General features: G+C 38.4%; 1 protein-coding gene across 1 annotated transcript in view; it reads left to right on the top strand.

The window, feature by feature from the left end:
• Positions 1–25,975, top strand: part of slc27a6 (solute carrier family 27 member 6) — a 34,049-nt gene that overhangs the window by 3,097 nt on the left and 4,977 nt on the right. Inside the window, exons 3-6 of the mRNA XM_077243426.1 lie at positions 4,480–4,638; positions 5,696–5,820; positions 7,327–7,521; positions 19,147–19,237. Coding sequence (XP_077099541.1) covers positions 4,480–4,638; positions 5,696–5,820; positions 7,327–7,521; positions 19,147–19,237 — 570 coding nt within the window. The remainder of the gene's footprint in view (positions 1–4,479; positions 4,639–5,695; positions 5,821–7,326; positions 7,522–19,146; positions 19,238–25,975) is intronic.

The following is a 25,975-nucleotide window of genomic DNA, read 5'->3' as shown; positions in this document are numbered from 1 at the left end:
CCCATAATAGCATTACAATAATCTAGACTTGATGTCATGAACGCATGAACTAACTGTTCTGCATTTTTCATTAAGAGCATATGACGTAATTTAGATATATTTTTAAGATGAAAAAATGCTGTTTTACAGATACTAGACACGTGACTTTCAAATGAAAGATTGGTATCAAAGAGCACACCCAGATTCCTGACCGATCGACGAGGACTTGACAGAGCAGCCATCAATTGATAGACAGTATTCTGGGTTAATACTTGAGAGGTTTTTTGCCCAATAATTAGAAACTCTGTTTTTTCAGTTAAGTGTAGGTAATTACTAGTCATACAGTTTTTCAGTGGTGTCAAAAGTATTCACATTTGTTACCCTAAGTAGAAGTATAGATACTAGGGTTTAAAAAGTCTTCTATAGAAGTTGAAGTATCAACTCAAGCTTTTTACTCAAGTAAAGTGTAAAAGTACTGGTTTCAAAACTACTTAAAGTATAAAAGTAAAAGTAATGCAAGCAAAAAATGCCATTAATGACAAAAGCTTAGGCCGCACCACAGGGGCCTATTGCACTACCACCTCCTCAAAAAACATTTTTCTAAAGGCCATGACTATAACGTTATATTAAAATTTTAATGTTGAAAAATTTGGGATGCACTACCTGTTTCAGCCGCCAATATGCCCTTAGAAAATGAATTTCAGTCCAATTTCCTTTTTAGTAAAATGCAAATACATTAAAGAACCATATGTGTGTACTACTGAGCATTAACATTTGTTTCATGGAGAGGAAGATATGATGACTAGTTGCCTATAAGTATTGTAATGGTGCAAAAAGTCAAACTTCAGAGGGATGTTATCATCGAAATGGTATATGTTTATACTTCTCTTTAGGGCGTAGGTTGGATTTTGAGATTGGTGGGGACTTGGGACATCCACAGAAGCGGAGGAATCAGGAAATTAATAGGATAATGTATTAAGGTTTTTAGTCTATATTGACCTTAACGATACGTTAATTAATTAATTCTGTAATGTTACAGGTAACTAATAAAGACAAGGAGGCAGTTTAACAGAGACTTAACTTTACTCCGTTCTAGGGCTGCAGCTATCGATTCTTTTTGTAATCGATTAATCTAGCACTTAACCGATCGATTAATCGAGTAATCGGATAATTTTGTGTGTTTTTAAACAACTAAAACAAATAATGCATAACGAAAATGATGTGGCTGTAAAATTATCAAGCATTTGGCTTTTATTTCTCAAAAACAAACAAAAAAAACTTATTCCAACTCCAACATTTGGCTCCAAAACTAGGCCTATTTATTGCAATTTTTACCCATTTAGTATAAGTGCCAACAATGTTCTATGCTCAATTACTTTGGTAGCCAATTAAAATGTCTTCCCCAAAAGTATGAGTGGATTTGGAGAAGCAGGCTCGGGAATTTCATTTTTTGTTGTTGTCGTCTGTAACTATTTGGAAGACGTGACATACAAACAAGGTCTCGCAAAGATTGCAGTACAATATGTGTTCCTCCATCACGTCGCGGTGTATACAGTGAATGCATGCTGAAATTATTGTTGCGTGGCTACATGAAAGTTTAAGCATATGTGATCCATTGCCGCAATTGATCTGACTGGCGCGTGAGAGAGACGAGGGTGCATGTGTGTGTGTGTCTGTGTCTGTGTGTGTGTGTGTAAGTGAAGGGGTTCACACACCGAACGCAACTTTAATTATTTGCGCGAGTAGATTACATACAAAGTCAGTGCAAAGACGCGAATAGACGCATCATTCGCGCCGGACGCCGCGAATGACGCAAACGTCTTCCGCGCACGTTGAAAAATGTTAACTCGAGCCAATGTTTAAGCGTCTAAATAGACGAGATAGACGCGTATTTGACGCTCTATTCGCGTTCGGTGTGAACAGACCATTAGGTTATGTTAGGTTCAGATTCTGAATCATTGAAGTCGTACTGTTGTGGTATGCCAGGTCTACTTCGCAGTAGACACATTGCACCTTGTTCTCTTCCTTTTTAAGTATGTAATGATCCCAAACTTTAGACATTCTCTTCCGTTTATGGACATCTTTAGCCTACTCTCCGCCATCGTGCCAAATAAATTCAAAATGTATCACGCGCTATAGTATAGATCCGCGTATAGTGAATTACATTTTACATAGGAATTTAACAAGGCTTCGAGGCAGAGTTTTTGCCTCGAGGAATTTTTGTAATCGAGTAAATCGAGTAACTCGAGGAATCGTTTCAGCCCTACTCCGTTCATAGTCCAATGTCTTGTTCCTTGCTTTTTGAAGAAGCCAAACACGTCTGTATCTTTCATTAAAGGGGTGGTTGATTGCGATTTTACTTTTTTCATTTTAAATAGTGTGTAATGTTGCTGTTGGTGCATGAACAGTATCTGCAAAGTTGCTGCGCTGACAGTTCAACGTAAGCAGAGATATCGTCTTTTAAAAATCAGGAAGTTTAATGCCTACAAAAACGACTCGAATGGGACTACAACGAGATACTTCCGAGGTTTTGTACGTAACTAACCCATAATCAACCCTCCCTCCAGAATATGCAAAAAAGGGGACATGGCGATATTTCTGCGGCTTTGTCAAAGAGGAAGTGTTATAGTGGATAGCAGTAGCCATGCCGTCGAAAGTGTGTTATTTTCACCCAGCTGTCAGGTCTTCTGTGTTCGGGCTTCCTACGGACGCTGTAGTTCGTCAACAATGGCTACAATTTATGTTTGATTATGTGACAGAAAATTACAATCCTAATTTAGCTCTCTGTGCTACGCATTTTACGGAAGACAGCTTCCAGAATCTCCACAAATTTAATGCCAGATTCAACAAGAAACTGTTACTAAAACATGAAGCAGTTCCAACTTTAAACCCGAGAGGCAGCAGTTGTTGGGCCACAACCTGTAAGTAAGACTTAATAATTTTAAATGTATTTGCAGGTATAATTTTTGACATAATGTTTTAGTTTTGTCAAGGACGTAAACAAATGCCAGCGCTGGCTTTAGTAGCCACTTAGTTACGCTATTTCGTGTGTCTATGACAAACACGTACAAACATTTTGGACCTGAATTATGCACTAATTTTGTAAATGTATTTTCCATACTTTGACGTAATTTTCGATTTGATCAAGAACGTAAACCAATGCCAACACTGTTTGTTTTTTAGTAGCCAGTTAATTATGAAACTAACTGAAAAAAAAAAAAATCCCGACAAGGATTTCGGATATTGCCATCTTTATGGGGATATTTTGATCCTATAATGTAGGGTTAAACACACACACACACACACAGACTCTTATCCCGGGATTGTCTTACAGTATATTGTAAAAACGTCTGCCCCCAAATCAATATTTGACGCGATTTGCCCCGTATTCTTGAGCAAAGAACTGTTGATTTCTCCCTCACTTACCGCATCTAGGTTTCTTAATTCCTTCGGATGAGTTTTGCCGCATTGCACAACCAAATGTAACAGCCTCTCACAAGTTAGAAAGAAAACACAAAGCCAATCAGTTTAGCGATGTTCAGGAGGCGGGACTCGGATCTATTAAACATTTTTTGAACGATGACAAGCCAGAATGAAAACAAGCCGAAATGAAATGGGAGTAACGAGGCTATTTTTAAAATGTAAGGAGTAGAAAGTACAGATAATTGCGTGAAAATGTAAGAAGTATAAGTAAAAAGTCGGCTGTAAAATAATTACTCAAGTAAAGTATAGATACCCAAAATTTCTACTTAAGTAAGGTAACAAAGTATTTTTACTTCGTTACTTGACACCTCTGCAGTTTTTTTAATATCTGCTATGCAGTCCGTTAATTTTTGTGGATTGGTAAGTTTCGTCAGGGTGTGAAGAAATATAGAGCTGAGTATCATCAGCATAACAGTGAAAACTAATGCCATGCTTCCTAATAATATCTCATAAGGGTAGCATGTACAGAGTGAAAAGCAACGGTCCTAGTACTGAGCCTTGTGGTACACCATACTGAACTTTTGACCGATAAGACATCTTTTTATTTACTGCTACAAACTGATAATGGTCAGATAAGTATGATTTAAACCATGCTAGTGCAATTCCGCTAATGCCAACATAATTTTCAAGTCTATTTAAAAGAATGGTGTGGTCAATAGTATCAAATGCAGAACTAAGATCGAGTAGCACTAATAGAGAGATACAACCACGATCGGATGATAAGAGAAAATCATATGTGTGTGTACAGATCTGCACTTCAGATTCTGACTGGAAATAGTAGACCATCTGGGTATCTTAGGACTACTCATTTCAACATTCTACGATTTGGGACGTACTAATTCTATTTTCGAATACTGTTTAGGACAGATAGTATGCGAATTGGGAAGCACCATGGGACTACTGACTTGTGAAGATCCATTTCATTTTTTAGAGTGTGGATTATGTTGTTATTACTGTTATTGTCTGCCTGTAGGAACCGGACTCTTCTGTATTGTCATGGTGTGTTGTCTGTTGCAGGGCTGCCCAAAGCTGCAGTCATCACACACTTGCAGTCCCTGAAAGCGGCAGCTGGGTTTTGGGCGTATGGCGGGACAGGAAGTGATGTCATCTACACGCCGCTCCCCCTGTATCATAGTGCAGCCTCGCTCGTAGGCATTGGGGGGACCATTGAATTGGGTAATTCTCTTCATCAAACCTTTTAATGAACAGCCTTTAGGTGATCGCAAACCTTGATGCTTTCTTGTGGTAATTAATGACATCCATTTCATCTAATCCAAACACAGATTGGGTCAAAGAATGTTAATGACTTGCTCTTCAAGGGTCACCCAAAAATTATCATGTCATGTCATTCTAAACCTGTATGCATTTCTTTCTAATGTGGAACACAAAAGAAGATATTTAGAAAAATGTCTCAGTAAATGACTCATTAAAAGATGGCGATCTCGATTCAAACACACCCGATCTTATTCCTGAATGACAACGATTCTCCTGTGTCTAAGTCCAGAAGAACTCTGGCAACGTCTCCAAGACGCTTGAGGAAACCTTCCTGTAAAGCTCCCTGAAAAACTATGTGCAAGTGTACCTACAGGTACAAAAGCTATTTTAAACGCAAAAGAGTGATCACACCAACTATTGATTTGCTGTAATTAATAGAAGTTAATTGGTAAATAAAATCTATTTATGACATTATTTTTGAAAGCATGCTGACTTTACAGCATTTTTACACAAGTGCCTAAAACTTTTCACAGCACTGTAGTTTGCAGGAAGGTTTTTTCAAGCGTCTTGGAGACGTTGCCACAATTCTTCTGTATTTAGTTTCTGTTGTTTCTGTTTCTTCATGTAATCACAGACTCGACGATGGAGTCATTTATCTTTAAACAGTGTACACGAACGATAAGAGTGATAACTTAGTTACATTTTACCTGAGATGATCATAGAAATGCTTTCTTTTGACCTTGGATGACAAAACTTATGTGACTTTGTGTGGTCATTCCTTAATTCTTTCATTCATTAATTCAGCCTTTAAATGCAGGCGATGCTTTGAGTACAATAGCTGTCCAATGCTACTAAAATATATCCATTTTCTGCCCTTTCACCAAAACCGAACAGAATTTGCATGTTAATGAGCTGTAAGGAACATGCATGTGTAATGTTCATCCCCAAAAACAGCCTTATTAGGCACATCAGAATGAATGTTTAGTTTCATATCTGTCTCTGTGCTTTTGTCATTTAGGTGCCACCTGTGTCCTGAAGAAGAAGTTTTCAGCCTCTCAGTTCTGGAATGACTGCAGGAAACACAATGTCACCATATTCCAGTATATAGGAGAGCTTTGCAGATATCTGTGCAATCAGCCTGTGGTACAGTAACTCATATCAATGTTTTCTCATGTAAATCTGTGTGGGTATATGCAGGATGTGTGTCATTCTCAGAAAATGCTGCCATTTTTCCTGATAATTTCAGCAAAAGTTGTATTTATTGGAGTTATGTGATGAAAAACGTGATATAAAAATGTAAATGTTGGTATAAAACTCTTGATTATTATGTCTAAAAATTTGTAGAAATTAAATGTAGACTCTTGTTAATTTTAACCCTGTTACAGTAAGTTTGAAAGTATAATGGAAATTCTTCCTCTGTGTTCCACTGAAGAAAGTAAGTTTTGTAATGACATACGGGTGAAGCAATAATGACATAATATTTACGATCCCTTCCCTGCTGTGTTTTCTGAGCATGACTCATGTGCATGTATGACCCTTGTTTTTGATGCCGTCTAGTTTCAGGTCGTTCATTTTGACATCATATATTGCATATATTACATAATCTCATAACAATAAGACCCGCCACGGTCCTGTTAGTTCCACATTAATGTCTTCATTATGCGTCATGCCTCATTACTTTAATCATGGACCCAGCACTCCAGAAGGGTCCGTACGCAGAAGCTCACTGCAGAGCGCGTGTGTCTTTGGTCACGCAGACAAACTCTGCAAAGAATTTACCCATGTGCTCTGCGAATCCATGAAAATGAACTTTTTGGTTTTGTGGGGTTGTGTAGCATTTGGCTAAATGACAGACGGCTCTTTTGTTAATGTTTCTCATTCACGGTTCAGCGGGTCCCAGAGTCTGTCAAAGATCTCTTTGTGCGCGTCCTCTAACGGCCCGGACAGTCCGTACACCGTTGTGCTAGCTTAGCAAACACACAAAACATTACAGTGACAGGCACGTAAGACCAAAAGTACACATTCTGCAGCAGGAACATCCACATACAGAATGAGTTTTCAAAATGGGACATGTCTCCTCCATTGATTAGCTTTAACTGACAGCACACACATCCACGAGGCTGTTGTGAATATGTAGTGGTTCTGCTGGTCTGACTGGCTCGCATTGTTCACCCACACACACACGGTCTTACTGAGAAATGCGGCACTGCAGGAAAAAAATCACTTGGAGTGACCCGAGCCAGAGAGTGAGCTCTTTTGACATAAGAAACCACCCAGATCACCCTAGCTTTGTGGTAGTGAGTTCTGCATGGTCAAACACTATTCACATTTTCTTTGTAACTTTTTTCCCCCCATTAATTACACACTGGACTCAATCCTCAAGCATGCCACTTTGCCGGTTTCTCCCAGGGCATCCGATCTTTCAACATGCAGAGTCTGTGTGCCTTAAATTATTGCATTGTTTAAATGAATACATTTTTAGCTAACTGTGATTTTGATAACTCTGATAGCAGATCACTCTAAATTGTAATGTGGACTCTGTAAAGCTGCTTTGAAACGATGTGTATTGTGAAAAACGCTATACAAATAAATGTGAATAGAATTGAATTGATCGTGAAAAGCTTGATGTGATTTGTGTGTGTCTTTTAGGCAGAGAATGAGAAGGATCACAGGGTGCTCATGGGTGTTGGGAACGGTCTCCGGCAGGACGTTTGGAGAGAGTTCCTCCGGCGTTTCGGGGAGATTCGCATGTGTGAGATCTACGGCTCCACCGAAGGAAACCTGTGCTTCATGAACCACGTCGGCAAGATCGGAGCCGTCGGCCGCTCCAATTTCTTTTACAAGGTCAGTTCAGAAACTCTTTAATTCACACTGGGCTTATGATTGTCAAGTTTAAAGGGCAACAAAAAGATAAGCAAGTCTTTGTAAATATTTAAACTAGATCTATAGGGGTGCGTCTCAACGTCAAACATGGGATTGCGCCATAATTCATTCTTGCATCTCTTTGCTTTGATGTCAAAGACCCAGGGTCAATGACCACCAGAGCAGAAATATCATCCGTGTTGTGTGTTTAAGATGTTCTGGTTGAGTGTGTTTATTTGTTTTAACCCTCTGAGGTCTAAGGCCATTTTTTCACTTTTTCCTTTGATTTTACATAATAAATTCAGGCAAGGCAATTACATAACATAATCCCATATGTTTTATATCAAAATGTGCAGAGAAAACCCAGCTCTCTTACTGGTGAGTTCACCACTTCGTGAGCTTAGAATTACATGGTTCTATCTCCCACTTTTGGTCAAAATTGAGTTTTTGACATACTCTTATCCATTAGGTGTTTATTAATGCCTGTGTGGTGTTATTTTTGTAAAAAAAATATTTTGTTAGTAGTTATAAATCAAATAAAAAGGTTCCATCTCACAAAACAGCAGGGATTTAAAAACTTTGATGCTCAATATCTCAGAACTACCCTAAACGGAAATAGAACTGTATAATTCTAAGCTCACGGCTTGTCCTAGAGCATTGTGTAAAGAGAGAGAGGGATAATTTGGCTCTAAAAGGTGAAAAATATTAGTCAGATTTTTGAAATTCTTCAAATCTCTTGTGGAAACATACCATTACTCATGTGGACGAATTATTTTGGTCCTTGAAATGGGTTTCCCCAAAGTCTTAGGGTCACAAAAGTAGTGTAATATATGAATAAAATAGTAGATAATGAATAATAATGATCTTAAGTGACATTTTTGAAAAATCGGTTTTTAGTACAAGTTTTGTCTGTGACACTCCCTTCACCAAATGTTAGAGGGATTGAGATAAAATAGGACTAAAATAACTTCCTAATACATATCAAGCTTTATGGGATGTGTGCAAATGAAAAAGTAGCATTACAACAGGTCTTTCTTTCAAGCAAAACGTTTACTTTGTGAAAAAACTCACTACTAACAATATTCACAAAATGTACACATTTTCATGTTTTCTTGTCTACATAACATGTCAAATTAAAAAAAAAAAATTTCAAACCAAAGATGAACTATATATTAGAAATAACACAGAAACCCACCACTATCCATGTCAGCTGGTATTTACCTCACTGTGAGGAGATGGGAGGGTACTTAGGGATTTCAACCGCATCTATTGGTTGGTTTCACACAAAATGCAGACAGACAAGCTAGCCCACCAATCACGCAAGGCGAGCGACCATCTGATCTTCCCTCTTGATTTCTGTGTGAGTCACGTAAGATCTCGTGAGAATAAGGACGTTGAAGCTGAGAATCTATTGATTACGGCAAAATCAGAACCATTTATGTGTGCTGCACAATCGCGGAGATATTAATAGAAACATAAACATCGGGTTGACGCATCATCTGACCTCAGGGGGTTAATGCTATGTGCTGGTTCAGGCTGAAAATTAAGGTTTCTGTCTGAATTATTTCCTAAATTAAGCTCAAAGTATAGGTTTTTATGCATACGCTAATGCATAGTAAGGGTGCACATGTGCGCAGTCCAATTTTACTAAACAAGAGTACTCTGTCTGCTCAGCTTAAGTTTTTAAGCACGTTGTTGCAGTCACAAAATAGATGAGACTGAACAAAAATCAATTACTGGAGACGCAACAATAATAGACACCCATGTTGATGAGTGCTTGTGTGTTCTGTATGGACATACGGTATTCATTTTATCTGTGCAAGTCTTAATGTCTTAAATTTGATTTTCAAAACATTTTTTGATTTTTTGCTGATACCCTGAATACTAACTGTATTGGGTTGCTAATGGACAAGAAATCCATTCAAAATCTTGGAGTTCAACCTTCAATTCAGTTTAAAATATTAAAAATTAAACCCATGCAATTCACAAAGATTTCTGAAAACCTCTCTGAGAAAGAGTTGTTGTTGCTCATCAGTCTGGAAAAGGTTATAAAACCATCTCTAAAGAGTTTGAACTCCACAAATCCACAGTCAGACAGATTGTGTTCAAATGGAGGGAAATTTAAGACGATTGCTCCCTTCACCTGGAGTGGTCAACCAGCAAAGATCTCTCCAAAAGCGAGTTGTGTAATAGTCTGTGAGGTCACAAAGGATCCAAGGGTAACTTTTAAGCTACTAAAGGCCCCCCTCATGTTGGCTGATGTTAATGTTCATGAGTTCACCATCAGAAGAACATGGTGTGCATGGCAGAGTTGCAACATCTTCAAAAAGGACATTGTTGTCCGTCTGCAGTTTGCTAAAGATCAAGAGGACAAGCCAGAGGGCTGTTGGGAAAATGTTTTGTGGACAAAGTATATATTTTTATCTTATTTGTTTGAATGTGTTCCTCTTTGTCTACTTTTAGGACTTTCGTGAACATCTGATGATGATTTAGGTCATATATATGCAGAAATACAGAAAATTCTAAAGGGTTTACAAACATTCGAGCACCACTGTATAGTATATACACTATATAAGTACTGGAACACCTGATCATTACACCAACAGGGACTGTAATGACATCACATTCTAGATACATAGACATTAACATGGAGTTGGTCCCTCTTTTCAGTTATAACAGCTTCCACTCTTCTGTGAAAGCTTTCCGCAAGTTTTTAGTTAGTTTTACTTTGGGAATTTTTGCCCAGTCATCCAGTAGAGCATTAGTGAGGTCAGACATTGATGTTGGATGAGAAGGCCTAGCTCGCAATCTCCGTTCCAAAGGTGTTGGATGGGGTTGAGGTCAGGGCCCTGTGTGGGTCAGTCAACCTGAAGAACCTGTTCCACACCAAACTCACCCAACCATGTCTTTATTCACTTTGTTTTGTGCAGTGGTGCCCAGTCATGCTTGAATAGAAAAGGGCCTTTCTCCTAATTGACCCTTCGCAGGGAGCTTGATTGACAGGTGATCTGACCAATCATACTTTGCCATCTGCCATTTTGTCCGACAAAGCAGTCAGGAGAGTTAGTAGATTAAGGGGTTAGTTCACCCAAAAATGAAAATGATGTCATTAATGACTCACCCTCATGTCGCTCCAAGCCCGTAAGACCTCCGTTCATCTTCAGAACACAGTTTAAGATATTTTAGATTTAGTCCAAGAGCTTTCTGTCCCTCCATTGAAAATGTATGAACGGTATACTGTCCTTGTCCAGAAAGGAAATAAAGACATCATCAAAGTAGTCCATGTGACATCAGTGGGTTAGTTAGAATGTTTTGAAGCCTCGGAAATACATTTTGGTCCAAAAATAACAAAAACTACGACTTTATTCAGCATTGTATTGTCTTCCGGTTCTGTTGGGGATCCGTGTTCAGTGACGCTGCTGACGTAAGACGCTGCTAAAATATCTTAAACTGTGTTCTGAAGATGAACGGAGGTCTTACGGGCTTGGAGCGACATGAGGGTGAGTCATTAATGACATCATTTTCATTTTTGGGTGAACTAACCCTTTAACATGGGAGGATTTGAACTTGAAAAACTGAATATACTGACGCCTTTCCGCGGTTAAAACAACATTCCTTCTTATGTTCATTCATGTTTATTTGATGCTATAAATGAACTACAAGGAAGAGATGATCGGTTCACGAGCAGCTTTAACTGAGGCTCTACAGCTATCTGTCACGACAAATTAAAGAGCCACAAAACGGTATTTATTGTTTAAATTCCTTTTTAAAAATGACCAAATTTGAAAGGTGACTCTTTGTTTAATATGTTTAATATCAAAAGTAACCGAAAAGTAACCTGGTCTGTCAGCGTATTGTCAGTCTCCTCTCTGATCCACGATGTATTTTTCACTGCGTGAGAACATGGTTTGTGCGTGAGAGCGGCGTAGCTTGTCGGACATAGCGACAGTAACTGAGGGGGGCGGGTCTTTGCGAAGGGTCAATTGGTCCCACAAAGTTGGAAGCATAGCATTGTCTTGGTATGTTGAAGCATTTAGGCTATGTACACACAGTCAGTCCAAATCCGATTATTTGTGTATCTCATTGGAATCTGATCTAAATTATTGACTGTCCAAGCTGTGTATCGCAACTTTTCAGATCTGATTTGTCTGTCTTGGTGCTGCATTGGTTCCTATGACACTGCGTTGGTAGGCATACGCCAAAAACTGTAAATGTAGACTGCAGGGCTAAAATTTTAATACACCTGTGGCAATGGGTCTGCTTGAAGCACCCGAATTCAGGAATCAAGTGGTTTTGTCAATATAGTGTGTGTGTGTATTTAAATGGCAACAAATATACCAGAACTAGATAAACAAAACACTATTTATACCCTAGAGGAAATAGTATTACTGACACTCATCACAGAGAGATGCTCTCTGCCTGTGAGGCTTTAAATAAAGAGTGATGATCTCTTGGCATATTTCAACTTGTTGCTTAATGATGATTCTGTTTGCCATAATACATGATCAGTCTGAGCGGAAAAGCATTGACATGTAATCCTCATCGTGCTATTCTTAGATGCTTAAAATTACAAAACCTCTCAAAATATGGCTTACAACGTTCATGTGAGCACATGCAAGATCCAAAATACTATTTTTAAAATAATGTTAGTGTGATACATGTCAACATTAAAGGTGACTGGACATGTATGTATAAACTTTTAAATTAAACTGTGCGTTATCATAAATATCGGTTGACCACTAATTATAATCAATGAAGATAACGCCTTGGCTACGACTGTAACCTTGGTTCCCTGAAGAGGGAACGAGACGTTGCGTCGATTGACACTAAGGGAACGCTTTGCGTGTTGATGTATTGAAGCACATGTAAAATGAGTCCAATGGCGTGACGGGACGTCAGAAGCGGGTGACGTCTTGAACCAGGAAGTAGGGGTGCGCCGATCCGATACTCAGTATCGGTATTGCTCCGATACTACCAATATTTGCCGGATCGGGTATCGCCAGACGAGACCATCCAAATCCGATCCGATATTGTATAGCCTACGTATGTTATTGTTATACAACACAAAAGGCACAAAAACATTATAAAGCACTATATGTTTTCGTGTACTGTATTCCAAGATTTCTGAAGCCATTACATATAGTTTAATGTGAGGTACAGATTTAAATCGTTAAATTAATCTTCACCTAAGTGCTTCCCTCCGCTGCGGCTGTCAGTCATTCTCAGCACTCAAACAGCGCGTCGCGCTCGGGTAAAACAGTCAACACGATGAAACTCTCTCCAAGATGAGTCAATGTTCCTATTATTATACTGTAGATATGTAGATAAAGGTCTATGGTTTGCATAAAAGGACTTTAACGTGCTGGAGTTTCACATGTTACCGGGTGTCTGTTAGATCACAACACAACTGCTCAGTGATCACAACACTGGAGTAGAGAGCGATATAATTCCTCTTCACGCGCACATTAACTGAAATTTAAAACTGTTAAAAGGCTCAAACTAATGAATAAATAAATAAATATATGTATATCTCACTTTTGTGCTTTGAACTTTTCAATGCAACGCGGTGCGCGCCGTGACTCCATGTTGCTTCGAGCGCATCATTCTGCGCACGGGATGCGCATAAGGTTTCGTGCCTTTCATATTGGAGCCTTTCATATTACAATACTTTTGCCCAATAGCAGTTTATTGATAGCCTTAGTTGTTCTGCCCAATCTATGTATCATATGTTGCTGCTTCCTTAAAAAGTTGCGCTTAAAATTTTAAAATTAATGTCTTTTAATTATATATATATATATGTATATATTCTGTCTGTATTGTTTTACAAAGTAAGGAAAATAATGTTTAAGTCAAGCTTTGATGCCTTTAACAAAAGAATAATCCCAGTCTCTTCCTCACAGTGAGGCATACAGATACAGTTTATTAGGTAATTTGGCACTGTTTTTTTAATTATTATTTTAGTATTGGATCGGATTGGATCGGTATCGGCCAATACTGAGTCCCAGGTATCGGAATCGGTATCGGAGGCAAAAAAGGCGGATCGTGCCACCCCTACCAGGAAGTATATAAGCCGGATCAAACCCAGCCGCGACAGCTTCGTAGGGTCTGAACAAGTCGTTTACAGGCACGTAGGAGATATGGCAGGTGACGCAACGTCTCGTTCCCTCTTCAGGGAACCGAGGTTACAGTCGTAACCGAGGCGTTCCCTTTCAAGGGAACTCGCGTTGCGTCGATAGACGCTAAGGGAGCGTCTATACCAACGCCACCATAGCGAGAAGTGCATGTCCACTGTGAAATAGGACGAGCAGCACTAGGACGAGAGCACTCGGGACCCTGGTGTAGAGTCCAAGTCCAGAGAATAGAACCTCATCACAAACGTCTTGAAGAGGTACTCCTGACAATAAGGCCTTAGAGGCCGCCATACTCCTTGTTGAATGGGACCGCACCGCCAAAGGGGAAGGCTGTCCGGTCGACTCATAAGCAAGTGAGATAGTCTCGACCACCCACTTGCACATTCTTTGCTTAGATGCTAGTGACAAACAACTGTTCGGATTTACGCCACAGGGCAGCTCTGTGGACATAAGCATCCAAAGCCCTAACCGGGCATAGCAAATTGTGCTTTTCCTGGTCCGCCTCCTGGAACGGAGGAGGACAGAAGGCCTGCAGCACTATAGATCGGGCCACATTAGTGGGGACCTTGGGAAAATAACCCGGCCTAGGATGACGGAACGCTTTAACCATGCCGGGCGCAAATTCCAGGCACGAGGGTGTAACCGACAGCGCCTGAAGATCTCCTATTCTCTTGAGAGTCGAAATAGCGAGGAGGAACAGAGTTTACAAAGTCAGAAATCTGCAGGAACCTCCTCCAGGGGCTCAAAGGGAGCCTGGGAAAGGCCTTGGAGGACAATTGCCAGGTCCCAAGTCGGAACCCTCGTGCGTGCAGCAGGCCTCAGCCTCAAAGTGCCACGTAGGAAACGAGATACCAAGGGGTCTTTACCAAAAGACATACCACCCAAATGAGAGTGGTAAGCACCTAAGGGAGCCACAAAAACCTTTAAAGTGGACGGGGATAGACCTGCAGTGAACCGCTCCTGCAGGAACTCCAGCACTGTACCAACCGGGCAGTTAATCGGGTCCAAACTGACGGTTACTACACCATGAAGTGAAAACCTTCCACTTCAGGGCATAAAATTTGCTTGTGGAGGGAGCTCTGGATTGTAGAAAGGTCTCCTCAACCTCAGTTGAGAGACCTGACCCTATGAGCTGGGCCCCCTCAGAGGTCAAGCCCACAGGTTCCACAGTTCGAGACAAGGGTGAAATATAGAGCCCTCTGCTTGGGATAGAAAGTCTCTCCTGACGGGAAGCTCCATAGGAGGCCCGTAGAGGAGAGACAATAGATCTGGGAACTGTACTCTGCCCGGCCACAGCGGGGCTAAAAGAAGTAGGCGCAGATGGTCCCTGCGAACTCTCTCCAGAACTCCCGGGAGCAAAGCGATCGGTGGAAAAGCCTACAAACGTAGCCTTGGCCACGTCTGTACCAACACATCCAGTTGGAAAGGAGCTGGATGCGTGAGGGAGAACCAGAGTGGACAGTGAGACGTCTCTCGAGACGCAAACAGATCCACTTGAGCCTGGCCTAACTCCCTCCATATTTGTTCCACCACTTCGGGTGGAACATATAACCCCCGGGTTTCACAGGATGTCTGCTCCTAGATGACTTATATAGGTGACCACCTGTGCTGTCTGTATAGACCCACACATGTTGACCTCTGAGGTCTGGTAGGCCCTAAGTTGGGCGTCCTTCCAGGATCGCTACCCAGCCCGTGAGTGAGGCATCTGTCGTTAGCATCCTGCGACGACAAGAAGCTCTCAACATGGGGACCTGGGACAGGAACCAAGGTTTCTTCCACATGACCAGGGCACGTAAGCATCGCCGAGCTATGACGCGGTTCAGCGGCAAGCAGCGGCAAAACGCCAGCAACCAATCAGAATAAAGACGTCCTTCACTCTGGCTGATTCCGGAGAAACATACGATGTGAACTTTCGTTCCTACCAAAACGGCCCCACCTTTGACAGCACGCTATTAAACTGCTCCGTGTCCGGCCTGAAGTTCCGCTGGACCCTCTCGTCATCGAGCCGCAGCTGCTGCACCAGCCGGTGATACTCTCCGAATTGATAACGGTCCTGGAGGGTGTCATGAACCCAAAATCTCAGAGTCCGACGTCTTCTCCGCAAATACAGTAAAGCAGCACCAAACACAACAACTTCGCGATTTTCCATAATGATCCAGTGATACACATTTGATAGTGAGCGCAACTTTTATTTGAAATATTTACGAACGCTCGTTTTAAGCGGGAATGCAATTCATTTGCTCACGGTGACAACGATTTGACCAATTGCACTAATGCAAATAATAGCCTAATGCAAATAATAATAATAATAGCTAATTATTATTTTTTCCCCGACCAAATGTGACCAAAACGGTTATAAAAATGCTGTCATTATAAAAGGTTTCTTCAATGTATTGCTTGTTTTTTCTGTTAATTAAATTTCATGTTGTGACACTTCTCTTCTCCCTGCTACGTCAGAGCGTCCAAAGCGTCAACGAGCTTCCCCGTGCTTTTTGACAAGCGTCCTTGACAGAGCGGCCAGAGCTTTGACGCTCAAGTCGGCGGCGGTGTGAACGTACAGTCAGCCATAACCCCAGCTCTTTCATGTGGGTGAGATCGACATCTCGATGCCGAACCGCCAACAGATGCGACTGAGCTAGAATCGACAAATCGTCGATGTAGTTCATGATGCGAATACCCTGAGGACGTAGTGGCACCAGAGCTGCATCTACGCATTTCGTGAAAGTGCGGGGTGATAGTGCTAGGTCGAATGGAAGAACTCGATATTGGTATGCTTTGTCCCCCAAAGCAAACCTCAGGAACTTCCCGTGATATGGAAGGATGGAAAAGTGGAAGTATGCGTCCTTGAGATCTTTCGTGACAGATCAGTCCTCGGAGCTGATCTGTGGCAGGATTTGTCTCAACATTTTAAACTTTAGTTACATGACAGAAACGTACTGAACTATTAAAATCAAAATGGGTCGCAACCCCCCCATCCTTCTCTGGAACGATGAAATACCGGGTGAAAAACCAGGTGTCCCTGCTGGAGGGAGGTACATATTCTATGGCCCCTATATCCAACAGGATTTTCACTTCTTGTTCCATTACCAGAACCTGCTCAGGGCTCACCACGGTGGGATGAAAGCCCCTTTTGGTCTGCAGGACCTAACGACAAATATTTGGCAGTAGCTTCCGTGCTGTCGAGAATTCTACTGAAGGTACCAGACTCTCGAGACTGGTTTCTGGATTCAGTTTTTTTTGCTGAGCAATCAACCCATCGCCCTGAAATGGCGAACCGGCAGGGAACGACTGAACTGACTGCTCTAGGACCCTCCATGGAGGGGGCGGGCATCCCAGGGCCACTACGTTTCCGGGTGGCAACTGAGATATGTGCTCGCTGGGGACCGCTGCGCCCTGTAACGCACGAGGTGGCAGGGTTTGCATAACGGTCCCCCGAGGGCACCGAAGGGAGACGGGCACCGTAAAATGAGGTGTTAACCGCTCTGAATCTGTGGGGAACTGCCCTCGATGGCCTGTGCACTTGGACCGTCTTATCCCTTGAAGGCTGCTGTTGAGCGCGCTTTCCGTGTCCCCAGTCTTTTTGTGGGGGAACACGGGAAGCCACGCTCTGTTCTTGTGTGGCACGGTTTTTAAAAGTTTGGGGCTGCTCCCGCTCAGCAACCCCGGAGACATGAGTCTGGCGAGGGAGAAGTTTTTGGAAGGCAGCCGTTTCTTGTATGGCTTACTCCTGAACCCTCTCGATGACCGTGTTCACTGCGTCGCCGAAGAGGCCATATGAAGATATAGGAAAATCCATAAAAAATATTTTCTCATTTTCTTTAATATTGCTCAAATTGAGCCAGAAATGTCTCTCGGTGGCCACCAGGGCTGCCATAGACCGGCTGATAGAAATAGCCGTCTCCTTGGCGACCCTGAGAGACAAATCTGTGGCTCGACGCAGTTCGCAAACTGCGTTCGGGCCAATAGCCCCACCCTCAATGTCTCCTAACATTTCAGCCTGGTAAGCCTGCAGCAGCGATATTGTATGAAGACATGCTGCAGCCTGACCAGCCGATAAATAAGCCTTACCCATCAAAGCTGAAGTTACTCTAACTGGCTTGGTGGGTAATAATGTGGCTTTAAGGGAAGATGCAGATTCACGGGAGAGATAGCTCGCGAGCGTCTCTTCCACCTTCGGCATTTCCCCATATCTGTGCTCTTTATATTGTGAAATAGAAGAGAGTGTAATGATTGTGGACTGTACATTCTATATGACACGGGTTTCTTCCACGATCTCGACACCTCAGTGTGGAGATCGGGAAAAAACGGAAGGCTCAGGCGTTGAGATTGTGAACGAGGGGACAGGAAGCGTTCGTCTAGTTTGCTTTTTAAAACGAACGTCCTGCTTATCTGCCGGCCAATCGATATGTAATCTTTTGACCGCTCACGTTACAACCTCAACGAGCTCCTCAAAAGCATGAGACCGAGGTGGCGAATCCTCAGTATCACGTGCATAAACACTAACAACATCCAGTCCCTCGGAACTGGATAGCTGTAGTTTTTGTGCCTGTATCGGGGTGGAAGAAACCGCAGCGCGTGCTTCCGAAACCCTGATACGAGGCATTAGATCTGCCAGGTGAAGTCAGAGATAAGGCAGAACCCGTCTCTAACCCCGCTGACAGATCCATTTGCGAACCCCAAGTCTGATGTCTTCGCTGTCCCTCGGCAGCAGCGGGACCTGAGCCTTGGGGAACGCAAGCCTGAGCGTCCACGTTAAAAAACGCCAGGCGGGATCAGAATGTCCGCAAGGGAAGCACGATACAGTGCTTACAGTCAGCGCCCTCGAGCGCTGACCGTGCATGCTCCTCTCCCAAACAAACAACACATAAAGTGTGTGTGTCCCCACTCCCAACCCGTTAAATAACGCGGGCAGGGGTGCACACACACACTCTAAACTGCTGCTTGCTCGCCATAGTCTATAAATATATATATATGTATATATATATATATATATATATATATATAACAGACAACACCAAGTAACAAGGACAATTTCACATAGAGCGCTTGTGAAGACACAGAAAGCTGTCGCGGCTGGGTTTGAACCGGCTTATATACTTCCTGGTACATGACGTCACCCGCTCCTGACGTCCTGTCACGCCATTAGACTGATTTTACATGTGCTTCAATACATCAACACGCAAAGCATTCCCTTAGCGTCAATCGAACCAACGCAAGTTCCCTTGAAAGGGAACTACATATCAAGCTCATTAGATTTAATTGGGAGGAAATAATTAATAAACATATATCTCCGAAATGTTTTTAATTATATAAGATCTGCACAAAGTCCTTAAATTTGAAATATTTTTTCAGCGTTCATGCTGAAGGTTGTGTTTGTTCATATCAGTTCCATCTGTTTGAAGGATGATGTCATCCAGCTGATATTTCTCCACAGGATCACGGTGTCTGAAACGCAGCGTTTTGTTTGTTTTTGCAGTTGATTTTTAAGTATGATCTGGTGAGGTATGACCTGATCAGAGATGAGCCTACGAGAGACCACAATGGATTCTGCCAGCATGTTCAGAAAGGTGAGAGCATCTGAAACGTTCGAAGAAAGATTCAGCCCAGCCAGTATAATTTTTCGGCAAAACATTATTTTTGCTTTTTACACCTTTGGTTTGTAGGTCTGCACAGGCTTTAAACTGAAGCTTGAACTCTACCCATACTAAGATCTTTTGACCCGAGCCTACTTTTTCTCAAAAGAGAAAAACACATACTTGCCAGCAGTATTAAACTTTCCTGGGTTACCAACAGGTGTAATTTAACAGTCACATAAATCTCTCTTGGAACTTGAACTTCTTCAAAACAGAGTTTGCAGAAATTATTGCCAACTGCTTACACAAACTTTTCCTTACCAGTGTGAAGGAATGAAGTGTTGTGAAGGAAGGAACTGCATTGACAGCTGATGGTTTCAGTCACTTTGGATAAAATTTGTAAAAAAAATTCTGCTAAATTAATAAAATGTAAATTGTTTCAGCACTCCAAATGATTCAGTGAGAAGAGGTCCAGTGTTGTTCTGATTTCCAGATCTGACGAAGGACTTTCGCCTGGACCTGATGACAATGCAGTGCTGAAGTGCCAACTAGCCTCTCCCTATGGAGGATCCCTATACCACTCTACAGATAAAGCTTTGTGGAATTTTTCGGTTCGCGTACCTACCCAAAGTGATAAGATAAAATAAAATTCTGCATCAAAATTTATAGATAAGACACGTAGTTTGTTTTGGCATGGTTTGTAAGGAATTACAAACCTGCGCAATTATATTCAAATGCACATAACTATAGAATCAATTCTTAATGCGCATGTGAACGGCATCAGCGTCTATCACAGGTTCACGTTTAAAGTCTGTTTAGAGAGAACGGTGTCGTCTTAGCGGCCCCTAATTTAATAACAAATGATCATTTAGACGGAAGTGAATCAATCAAAACTAACTTTAGCTGGAAATTTTTTTTTTTTCGAGAACCACTATGAAACCAAACCAATCTCTGTTACCTTAAATTATATGTTTATCTCTGTAAAGCTGCTTTGAAACAATCTACATTGCTAAAAGCGCTATATAAATGAGGATGACTTGACTTGACTTGACTTGATAATTGCAGGAAAATAGTAAATGTGAACGCACCTTAATGCCTTTCCAAATCATGTCCAGTCAATTTAATTTGCCCCAGTAGAGTCCAGTTTAAGTGTAGAAACATCTCAGAGATGTCCCTGAGCTAAATTGCAGGTGTTCGGGTCAGAATATCTATGTCAGTGATATTTCAGTTTTAAGACCGAACCTTTTTTCCCTATTAAATTTGCAAAGTTATCAAAGAGTCTCCAGGGCAGGTTCGACAACAAATTTTATTTTTTTAACCAGGTTATTTTGCAATGTTGACTGGCTCACTAGACATGATCAAATAATCACTGAAATATGTATAATAATTCTGTAAACTAGATGGTAAAATTTTTTGGCTTGGAAAAGCCTAGCCAGAAAGTTTGAAAACGTTTTAAACTGTTCTAGCACGGTTTAACATGTTTCCAGTATGGTTTGCCACATTGCTATCATGATTTAGCATGTTTTAACATGATGACCATGGATGGTTGGATAGATAGATCATCAAGATTAGTTAGAAAGAAAGATTAGAGATGGATAGAAATAAAGAAATAAAAAAGAAAGAATGATTAGTTTAGAAAAAACAAAGAAAGAAAGATTAGTTAGAAAGAAAGGTGAGTTAGAAAGTAATGAAGATTAGTTGAAAATAGTTAGAAAGAAAAATTAGTTAAAAAAAAAGTAATTAGAAAGAAAGATCAGTTTGAAAAAAGAAAGTAAAAAAGATCAGCTTGAAAGAAAGATTAGAAAGAAAGATTAGTTAGAAAAAAGAAAGAAAGATTAGTTAGAAAGAAAGAAAGATTAGGTGTTAAGAAAGAAAGATTAGTTAGAAAGAATGAAAGATAGATCAGTTAGTAAGAAAGAAAAAAGATTAGTAAGAAAGAATAGTTAGAAAAAAAGAAAGATTAGTTAGAAAGATAGATTAAGTAGAAAGAAAGAAAGATTAGTTAGAAAGAAAGATTAGTTAGAAAGAAAGAAAGATTAGGTAGAAAGAAAGATTAGTTAGAAAAAAAGAAGAAAGATTAGTTAGAAAGAAAGATTAGTTATAAAGAAAGAAAGACAGATTAGTTAGAAAGAAAGATTAGTTATAAAGAAAGATAGATTAGTTAGTTATAAAGAAAGAAAGATTAGCTAGAAAGAAATATTAGTTAGAAGGAAAGATAGATTCGTTAGAAAGAAAGAAAGATAGATAGATTAGTTAGAAAGAAAGAAAGATTAGGTAGAAAGAAAGAAAGACTAGTTAGAAAGAAAGATAGATCAGTTAGAGAGAACAAAAGATTAGTTAGAAAGAAAGATTAGTTAGAAAGAAAGATTAGTTAGAAAGAAAGAGATTTAGAAAAAAGATATATTAGTTAGAAAGATAGATAGATAAAGTTAGAAAGAAAGATTAGTTAGAAAGATAGATGAGGTAGAAAGATGAGGTAGAAAGAAAGAAAGACTAGTTAGAGAAATAAAGAGAAAGATCAGTTAGAAAGAAAGATTAGTTAGAAAGAAAGAAAGATTAGTTAGTTATAAAGAAAGATAGATTAGTTAGAAAGAAAGATAGATTAGTTAGAAAGAAAGATAGATTAGTTAGAAAGATTAGTTAGAAAAAGATTAGAAAGAAAGATTAGTTAGAAAGAGATTATTTAGAAAGATAAATGAGGTAGAAAAAAGAAAGACTAGTTAGAGAAATAAAGAGAAAGATTAGTTAGAAAGAAAGATTAGTTAGAAAGAAAGATTAGTTAGAAAGAAAAATTAGTTAGAAAGAAATAAAGAGAAAGATTAGTTAGAAAGAAAGATTAGAAAGAAAGATTAGTTAGAAAAAATAAAGAAAGATTAGTTAGAAAGAAATTTAGTTAGAAAGAAAGAAAGAAAAGTTAGAAAAAATAAAGAAAGATTAGTTAGAAAGAAATTAGTTAGTTATAAAGAAAGAAAGATTAGTTAGAAAGAAGGCTTTATCAGAAAGAAAGAGAGATAATATAAAAAAAGGAAGATGGATAGATTAGTTAGATAGATAGAAAGAAACATTAGTTAGAAAGTGTTATGTGGACGAAGGATGAACCCAGTCGCAGACAACAAATAACTCAAACAGGGGTTTATTAATGACAAAAACAGAAAACAAAACCCACGTGGGGGAAAAACAAGACAGGGTAGCCTACACTAGACTAAGACTCAGACAATAAACTAACAACTAAGACAGGAACAAACACTTCTCTTAGACAAGACTTCCAACAAGTTACTCACGGCTTGATACACGCAACGTATGTCACTACATCAAACAATGAACCGGCACAAGACAGCAAACACAAGGGGATTAAATAGGGAACACTAATGACGAGGACAGGTGAAACTGACTAGACAATAATGTACAACAAGACAAGTGTAACAAGGGGGCGGAGTTACATAACTAGACAACACAAGCACATGGCCCAAGCAAAAGGCCACGTGCTTGTACACAAAACATGGGTCTGTCATGATCCTGCCACAAGACTAGTCAAAAAATCAAGGACATGACAAGAAAGAAAGATAGATTAGGTAGAAAGAAAGAAAGAAATATTAGGTAGAAAGAAAGAAAGATTAGTTAGAAAGAAAGATTAATTAGAAAGAAAGATTAGTTAGAAAGAAAGATTAGTTAGAAAGAAAGAGATCAGTTAGAAAGAAAAAGTAGTTAGAAAAAGATAGAAAGAAAGAAAGATTAGTTAGAAAAAAATAAAGAGAAAGATTAGTTAGAAAAAAATAAAGAGAAAGATTAGTTAGAAAGAAAGAAAGATAGACTAGTTAGAAAGAAAGAAAGATAGCAAGAAAGAAAGAAAGAAAGATTAGGTAGAAAGAAAGAAAGAAAAAAGAAAGACTAGGTAGAAAGAAAGATTAGTAAGAAAGAAATATTAGGTAGATAGAAAGATTATCTAGAAAGAATGAAAGATAGATCAGTTAGAAAGAAAGAAAGAAAGAAAGATTAGTTAGAAAGAAAGAAAGATAGATCAGTTAGAAAGAAAGAAAGAGTAGTTAGAAAGTAAGATTAGTTAGAAAGAAAGAAAGAAAGATTAGTTAGAAAAAAGAAAGAAAGATTAGTTAGAAAGAAAGATTAGGTAGAAAGAAATATTAGTTAGAAAGTAAGAAATAAATAATGAAAGATTCGGTAGAAAGAAAGAAAGAAATATTAGGTAGAAAGAAATATTAGTTAGAAAGTAAGAAAGAAATAATGAAAGATTAGGTAGAAAGAAAGAAAGAGAGAGAGAGAGAGAGAGAGAGAGAGAAAGAAAGATTAGTTAGAAAGAAAGAAAGATAGATCAGTTAGAAAGAAAGATTAGCTAGAAAGAAAGAAAGAAAGATTAGTTAGAAAAAAAGAAAGAAAGATTAGTTAGAAAGAAAGAAAGAAAGATTAGGTAGATAGAAAGAAATATTAGTTAGAAAGAATGAAAGATTAGTTAGAAAGAATGAAAGATAGATCAGTTAGAAAGAAAGAAAGATCAGTTAGAAAGAAAGAAAAAAGATTAGTAAGTAAGAAAGAAAGATTAGTTAGAAAATAGAAAGAAAGATTAGTTGAAAGAAAGAGATTAGGTAGAAAGAAAGAAAGATTAGGTAGAAAGAAAGAAAGATTAGTTAGAAAGAAAGAAAGATTAGTTAACAAGAAAGTGATCAGTTAGAAAGAAAGATTAGTTAGAAAGAAAGAAAGAGAAAGAAAGATTAGTTAAAAAGAAAGAGATCGGTTAGAAAGAAAGATTAGTAAGAAAGAAAGAAAGAAAGAAAGAAAGAAAGAAAGAAAGAAAGAAAGAAAGATTAGTTAAAAAATAAGAGCAAGATTAGTCAGAAAAAAAGAAAGAAATATTAGTTAGAAAGAAAGAAAGAAAAAAGAATAGTTAGAAAGAAGGAAAGATTAGTTAGAAAGGAAGAAAGAAAAATTGGTTAGAAAGAAAGATAGATAGATAGATAGATTAGTTAGAAAAAAGAAAGATATAGATTAGTTAGAAAAAAGAAAGATAGATAGATTAGTTAGAAAGAAAGATTAGTTAGAAAGAAAGAAAGATATATTAGTTAGAAAGAAAGATAGATTAGTTAGAAAAAAGAAAGATAGATAGATTTGTTATAAAGAAAGAAAGATTAGTTAGAAAGAACGATAGATTAGGTAGAAAAAAAGAAAGAAAGATTAGTTAGAAAGAAAGAAAGAAAGACTAGTTAGAAAGAAAGAGATCAGTTAGAAAGAAAGAGATCAGTTAGAAAGAAAGATTAGTTAAAAAGAAAGAAAGAAAGATAGATTAGTTGGAAAGACAGATAGATTTTTTAGAAAGAAAGATATATTAGTCAGAAAGAAAGAAAGATTGGTTAGAAAGAAAGAAAGAAAGAAAGAAAGAAAGAAAGAAAAATAGATTAGTTGAAAAGACAGATAGATTAGTTAGAAAGAAAGATAGATTAGTTTGAAAGAAAGATAGATTAGTTAGAAAGAAAGATATATTAGTCAGAAAGAAAGAAAGATAGATTAGTTAGAAAGATAGATTAGTTAGAAAGAAATTTTTGTTAGAAAGAAATAAAGATTAGTTAGAAAGAAAGAAAGATTAGTTTGAAAGAAAGAAAGATTAGTTCGAAAGAAAGAAAGAATAAACAAAGAAAGATTAGCTTGAAAGATAGATTAGTTAGAAAGAAATATATATTAGTTAGAAAGAAAGAAAGATTAGTTAGAAAGAAAGAAAGCTAGATTAGGTAGAAAGACAGATTAGGTAGAAAGAAAGAAAGAGAGAGAGAGAAAGAAAGATTAGTTAGAAAGAAAGAAAGGTAGATCAGTTAGAAAGAAAGATTAGTTAGAAAGAAAGAAAGAAAGATTAGTTAGAAAAAAAGAAAGAAAGATTAGTTAGAAAGAAAGAAAGAAAGATTAGGTAGATAGAAAGAAAGATTAGTTAGAAAGAAAGAAAGATTAGTTAGAAAATAGAAAGAAAGATTAGTTGAAAGAAAGAGATTAGGTAGAAAGAAAGAAAGATTAGGTAGAAAGAAAGAAAGATAGATAGATTAGTTAGAAAGAAAGAAAGATTAGTTAAAAAGAAAGAGATCAGTTAGAAAGAAAGAGAAAGAAAGAAAGATTAGTTAAAAAGAAAGAGATCAGTTAGAAAGAAAGAAAGAAAGAAAGAAAGATTAGTTAAAAAAATTAAGAGCAAGATTAGTTAGAAAAAAAGAAAGAAATATTAGTTAGAAAGAAGGAAAAAAGATTAGTTAGAAAGAAGGAAAGATTAGTTAGAAAGAAAGAAAGATAGATTCGTTAGAAAGAAAGATAGATAGATTAGTTAGAAAAAAGAAAGATAGATAGATTAGTTAGAAAGAAAGATTAGTTAGAAAGAAAGATAGAATAGTTGGAAAAAAGAAAGATAGATACATTTGTTATAAAGAAAGAAAGATTAGTTAGAAAGAAAGAAAGATAGATTAGGTAGAAAGAAAGAAAGAAAGACTAGTTAGAAAGAAAGAAAGAAAGAAAGAAAGACTAGTTAGAAAGAAAGAGATCAGTTAGAAAGAAATAAAGAAAGATAGATTAGTTAGAAAGAAAGATAAATTAGTTAGAAAGAAAGATAAATTAGTTAGAAAGAAAGATAGATTAGTTAGAAAGAAAGAAGGATTAGTTAGAAAGAAAGAAAGAAAGATATATTAGTCAGAAAGAAAGATAGATTAGTTAGAAAGATAGATTAGTTAGAAAGAAATTTTAGTTAGAAAG

This window comes from Siphateles boraxobius, unplaced genomic scaffold, assembly GCF_051911475.1.
Source record: "Siphateles boraxobius isolate OS27281-9 unplaced genomic scaffold, OSU_SipBor_1 25, whole genome shotgun sequence".
Taxonomy (NCBI): Eukaryota; Metazoa; Chordata; class Actinopteri; order Cypriniformes; family Leuciscidae; genus Siphateles; species Siphateles boraxobius.
This window is presented reverse-complemented; position numbering and strand designations above follow the sequence as displayed.